The sequence below is a fragment of the Nuphar pumila genome, chromosome 15 (genome assembly GCF_984573655.1).
Source record: "Nuphar pumila chromosome 15, dmNupPumi1.hap1.1, whole genome shotgun sequence".
NCBI lineage: Eukaryota > Viridiplantae > Streptophyta > Magnoliopsida > Nymphaeales > Nymphaeaceae > Nuphar > Nuphar pumila.
Window position 1 is genome coordinate 23,280,894 of NC_143263.1, and position 6,729 is coordinate 23,287,622.

At 40.5% G+C, this 6,729-nt stretch overlaps 1 protein-coding gene across 1 annotated transcript in view; it reads right to left on the reverse strand.

Annotated features, from left to right (window-relative positions):
- Positions 1–6,384, reverse strand: part of LOC149814800 (uncharacterized) — a 37,126-nt gene extending 30,742 nt beyond the window's left edge. The window contains exon 1 of the mRNA XM_089988740.1: positions 5,437–6,384. Coding sequence (XP_089844866.1) covers positions 5,437–5,818 — 382 coding nt within the window. The 5' untranslated portion in view covers positions 5,819–6,384. The remainder of the gene's footprint in view (positions 1–5,436) is intronic.
- Positions 6,385–6,729: the final 345 nt, after the last annotated feature.

The window sequence follows — 6,729 nt, forward strand, 5'->3', positions numbered from 1 at the left end:
ATCATTATCATTTATTATGGAGAGAGAAAATCCTTTACGAAAAAGAAGGATTTGGATTGAAAAGGCTCTTCAATTTTAGATGGTTTTAAAATGCCCCTTTATAAAACAAGAGCAGCAGCAGCAAGCAGCTGTCAGCAGAATTTTTTTTTTTTAAATTCCGCAGCCCATTTCATAGGGAAAATTTAAAAAAAAAATCCAAAAAAAATGGACCTAAATGATCCTGGGTGCGGTCAACGCACCCAAGATCGGGTTGACCGCACCCAGTGCCTCACCCACGTCGAGTCGCGTCGAGTCACGTCGACTCGGGTGCGGCACCCTGCTAGCCAAATCCCTGTGACATAGATACTGTGTGATACGGTCCGATACACTGCATTTTCCGACTCAAGGGGGTATATCACATCGCATGGGCTAGCGATACTATGACACACAATATTGTATCATACGATACAATACTGATAACATTGCTCCATCCCTCTTTGAGTGGTTTAAAGTTGTCCATGATTTGAGGGTCATAGTGCTAACTTTAAGGGCCATACTGCTTCCACAATCGAGAGCTTCGAGAGAGCTATCATTTTTTGTGCAAAGATGAGAAATTTACTCCTCTTCAATTGGTGCAAATAGGTGACCAATGGGCCCCTCTTACTTGCCTCCAACTGTAAGCCCTTGAAAAGGGCAATGAGGATGAGAGGGTTATATAGCCCACTATGCTTTAGGGTCTCACTCAATGTTGTAAGTATCGTATGATACAATACAATACGTATCGTTACTATGTATTCTAACAATATGATACACATTCGTATCGCAATACGAGTGTGTATTGTATCCTTATCGGGTGTATCGTATGATACACCCTTGTATTGTAACGTATTGTACAATACACTTCAGGCGCACTTTAAAAGGGCCGAAACTTTTTTTTTTACTTTGGGTCTTAAAGGTCGTCTTGGGGTCGATTTCTCCATTTACGTAGAGGCCATTAAAAAGAAATCCACGCACCCATAGGAGACTTGAGAGCATTTTGGGGTTCGATTCTGGCACAAGGAAGAGGTATTTGTGGTTTTCTCGCGTAACAGTGCATTTTCGCCTAATTTTCACTCAAGGAAGTAAAATAAGGTAAAAACTCCTCGTTCTTTGCTTCATTTGTGTATGATTGAAGTTGAAGGAGGGTAAGCTCCTTTCTTTTTTATGATTTTAGAATATATTATTTTAGTTTTAGTTTTTTACCCTTAATTCCATTTTTGTGCCTTTAGAACTCAAAATTTGTCCCTAAGTGTGTTATTGAGCATTGTTTTACAACTTTGTAGTGATTAGATTTAGTAATTCGTGTTCTAGGAGATCAATGGAGGGTGGAGGTCTTGGAGGATGACTCTCAAAGGATCATGCATTGAAATATTGTACACAAGTTGAATTGAAGATGTATTTGAAAGGAATAGCGAAGTGTAACTTTTGCGGTTTTGTAATGCATGGAGGATTGTATATATTTAAATGTCATGTTGTGGGGCATAGAAATTCCACCGTGAAATTATATACATATAGCATTCCTACTGATATTCGTGTTAAGATTCTTACTAGTCTTATAGAAGATGATAAAAGAAAGACACGAGTATGTGCAGCATTTGTGGGAGAAAATTGCCAAAGGTGGTCACTGATTCAGAAGATGAAGATGACTCATCATCATCTCAAGCCACCGAATGATGCAATAAACCAAAGAAATCATTGAGTTGAAGTTTAATACTAAAGATGACTTTTATATATGGACATATGTTTCTGAACTCTAGCTTGTATGTCTTTCCCCTTAGCATGAAATTTTGTAACTAAAAAATGTAACTTTAACTTTTGTAATGAGTTATGAAAACCTTTTGGCTTTTGAATGTATCATTATTTTATCTTAACCGATTGTATTTGTGGTGATTAGATGCGCGGATGCACAACCAAATGTGTGGTTGTTAAATGTTTAATGACATATCTATGTTTAGTTAATCTTATTACATAAATATATTGTGTTCTTGTATTTTATGATTTTTTTTTTCAGATTTTTTTAGTAAAATTTATGATTTTTTACGATACGTATCTAACTTTGAGCCTGATTGATAAGGGTTATGATACGCTACTTACAACCTTGGTCCTACTTATATAATTGTGGGTCCAATAACCTAAGTATTATGTTGTAGCACCTCATTTATTTAGTTTGCAATCGGTAGGGGTCTACAGCTTTTAACTATAATATGACCCATGCCTCTTAAGTCTTAACTATAATAAATGACCCACGGCTTTTAACCAAGGCTTGGATCTAAAGTGGATCCACGACTCTTAACAATAATAAGATTCATGCCTTTTGAGGGTGATTCTCAAATGTCCGCTACTTGACTAATGCAAGTGAGCACGGATAGAGTCCCCCCAAAGGGGGGATGGCCAACCCAACATGATATAAAGTGTGTTGTCATCGTGTATCTCAAGAGGCACCCTACCATCGCGACTATTGGTGTTCCTTGCCTTATGCACAACCCATTTCCACCAGCATCTAATCCACAACCCATTTCCACCAACACTTTTGAGTGATTCCCTAAGAGTCGAAATCCAACTTCCTAGATCCTATAAAAGAAGTAGTTGGCAAGGCTCTTCCCAACAGCCCTTTCCCTTGTTCATTGTCACTATGTCATTTTTCAGATGTCTCGATTTGGACTGAGCTTTGTAGGTAGGGATGGCAGTGGGGCGGGGTGGGGCGGGGGACAAGGTCTCCACCCCCGCCCCGCCTCCCTGGCGGGGATGGATTTTATCCTCCACCCCCGCCTTCATCCCCGTTTCATGTCCTCCATCCCCGGTTCAAACGGGGATGAGGCGGGGATATTGCGGGGAAAAGTGGTCGGGGCGGGGTTGGGGCGGGGATGAGGCGGAGATCGTGGCGGGGACGGGGCGGGGCGGGGAAAAGTGCGCGTCCATCCCCGCCTCCACCCCCGGACGGGGATGGATTTTAACCTTCGTCCCCGCCTCCATCCCCGTTTCATACCCTTCATCCCCGGTCCAAACGGGGCGAGGCGGGGCCCCACTTTCCCCCGGTCCACTGCCATCCCTATTTGTAGGCATCTTTCAAACCATATCAAGTCTAGGTTCTCATAAGTGGAAATTTCGTTTGCCCTTATTTCATCCTTCCAAGAAGGATTTTTGAGCCAATTTCACCACGTAGAATTCCCTCCTTCGTTGTCACCATCTTGTAAAACTTAGATTTTCCTGAACATACAACAAAGTGTGGGTTGTTCCTAGCCCAAAGAAATGGTACACCTACAGCAGAATTTCTCCCATTAAAGTTAGGTAGGTGGCATTTATTGCACCACCAATCCCCCCACTTAACTAGTATCTTTAAAAAAAATCCAGGTTTATATGGTCTTCCTTAAGGTTACCACCTTTTAAGCTTCCTCTTCTAGTTGTTGTTACCAAGATGATCTTTCCTATTAACAAAGAGTAAAGGAAACAAGTTTACTTTGATCCAGTTACCAAGCATCAATATGCTCTATTCAAGCTCTTGAGGAATCCTTCTCCATAAGCACTCTATCAAAAAATTCAAAGAGATCCACAAAGAATGTTGTCTTCAAATCTTAATCTATCACCCTTCATAAAGCATGCACCATCTATCCAAGAACCACTGTAATTCTCAAAGAAACTTGATGTTAATCTTCCTGGAGCTTAATGGAGAAAGACAGCAGAAGGTCCTCCTTTGCCTTCTTATGAGCTGGCCAGCTTGAAGCCCAAAACTCTATTATTGGCTCTCCCATTGGTGAATATGTGGCATTACTTGTCTGCAACAATGTCTAGTGAGATGTGTCCCAAATCCTCTCTTTATATGTATTCCTTCATTCTTATTCCAGTACCCGATAAGGAAGCTAACCAAACCGTGTCGCTTTATACATTTTTTATTTTGAAAATTTTCTTCCAAGATATAGCCCGTATGGAATATAAACTGAACAAGATATTTGCCACAAGTACTTTCCTACCAACCCTCTCAGGATCGATTTGTATTCGCACAAATTTTATCATATTAGGACAATATTGAGGTTCTTAGTGAACCTCAAACAAAGATACCAACAAGCATTCTCCTAAAAGCATTCAAAATGCTTGGATTTCTCGAAGCTTTGATGCATCCACCGATAATAAGAAATGCATCTTTGAAGTTGAAAACCCCACCTATACCTGAATGAAGGAATAACAGCATGGTCATAAGTATCAATCGGTGGGTACTTCATTAACTAAGAAGCATTTTTGCATTAATTATGTGGCTGGTGAGTGGAAACTTATGAACACCAAATGATTATATTTTCTTCACTCTTCCAAATGAGACTTCATTTTTTCCATTTTTGATACAAAGCCAAAAGCGATATTGGGAACTACAAAGAATTCAAAACCATAATCACACCATATGGTACCTTATATCAAACAGTTTAAAAGAAGCTCAAGGATCGCTGCAAACAAAATGCTCATATCATAATTTTAGAAAAGCAAGTTACAGATTGCTCTGGAAAGACATTGTTAATAATACATATTCAACATCTATCCAGCTCTTGATTCAATGTAACGATTTTATGAATTGCCATTAAAAGAAGAAATGGTGCTGCATTTATTTGTTTGCATCTGATCAACCTTGTTAATAGACACAACAAGGAACTGAATTTTTTACAAAAAGATCCAAAAAGTAACACATAAAAAAATAGCTATCGATATCATCCTATCCCCAAAAAAACAATTAGTGATGACTAGTTCAAGAATATCATATCCAAAAAAAATGTCAAGGTTTCAAGCTATGACATGAACAAGATCTGCTACCACTTAGTAACACAGAGCATGATGATTTTTGTGCTTCAGCTGCCTACTTAGATTGCTGCACAAACTTCAAAGCCTCTAAACCCAAGACAATCATGCAAATCATACTAAAAACAAATGCAGCAAAGAACAATACTCTAAACAAAATTCACTCATAAGGATGATTTTTCTTCTTGTTAAAAGCATGCCCAGAAATAATAAGCGTCTCTAGCTCCTTACCTGTAAGTCGTTCTTCCAAAAACTCAATAAATGCAAACAATAAGAAATGAAGAAGCACAAAACAAGAGAGAAGAATGTCACCATTATAAGCATGAATAACAATAATTGGCATATCAGAATCCTGATTCATAAGTTATTCCTCCCAAAAAGCAAGTAATCCATACAAAGAGACAAAGAAACGTGGATCAACAAGAGGGAAAACTACATTATAGTGAAAGATCATGACCACAATGATGAAAGACATGGTTGAAAACTCTGCATATGACAATGGATGACTAGGTTGCAGTATATCTAAGCCAAAAGGAACTTGAAGTGATTCCCGCATTGGACTTTCCCTAAGAAAAGTACGAAAAATGATGGTGGTGATAGGATAGCGATGATGACTACGATATTAATGGAAATAATTACCAGCTAGAAGGTAGAGAAGCGAGCAGAAAAAGATGATAGACGAAGGGATGAAGACCACCACCCAGAAATATTGAGCCGCCTCCTCATCCGTCAAGTAATACGCGTGAGGAAACAACTCGATGCCCTGGGTTCTGTTTTCAGGCACGATGGGCAACGGCTGAATCCGGCGGTCTCGACACAGAGGCCGATCACCACCATTGGCCGGGAAGATGATGGTCAGGCTCACGGACGCAGAAAGAAACACCGCAAGCCAAAGAAATGCGACTGCACAGGTGATCAGCGGCCTCTGGATCCGTCCCCATGCTTTCTCTTCTTCCCTGAGGTTATCATACTCGTTCCTCGGCATGAAAGCCTGCCGGAGAGCATCCCCGATGATCGCCATATTAAAGAAGAAGGGAAAATGAAAGAAACGAAAACCTTCGGAACGGAACAACTAAATCCCGAAATCTTCAACCCACCAAATTCCCAAATGCACTTTCCGCCTATGAAAAAGCCGATTGCCCAACACCGGCAAACTTACATCCCATTACCGATTGAAGGGTATCTGGATACGAATACTTCCCGTCACCGGCGCTCGGGATGGCTCAATGTGCATCATATTTGATTCGGAATAACAAGAAAGTTGAACGTGGGGGAACTTTCCGGTTCCGACTTGCGCTTTCACCAACAATCCCGGAATCCCACGCTTTGGAACGTGGTTGATCACGACGACGACCCTGAGCGAGGAATTCTAGGGTTCCGAGTGTGCTTCCGTCGATGATTCCTGTTTTTGGAGGAAACTGCGTCGGTTGTGGCGGGAAAGAAGGAGAGGGAGGTGGAAATTGAGGGAATTCTGGGATGCTTGTAACTAGAACTTCCTGAAGTTCTAGAATCTAGGGTTCCTTTCCGTTTGTGCTTTGTCTCTGGTTTCGGATGGAGGACGATGGTGCGATGCGGCCGCGCGTGGCTGACTGTGAAACGGGCACTTTTCTGAATTTCATCATATAATAATGTTTCTTTTTGGATAAATCCACCAACTGATTTCAATGATTTTATGATAATTTGTTTTTTTATTGACATGGTTCTTGAGCCTGCAAGGACTGCACCTATGGCCGGCCATGGTTTGTTACATACATGACATAGAGGGTTCATGGCTCTTAAGCTTATTATGGGATCATCTCCTACTGCAAAGTTGAAGTTGGGTATACCAATCTGAGCTCTGCCAATGTGTTGCATGTTATCCTAAGCTTTTACTTTGACCTAGCCAAAAAAGGGGAAAAAAGTTATTAGATAATTTGCCCTCTTATAAAAACT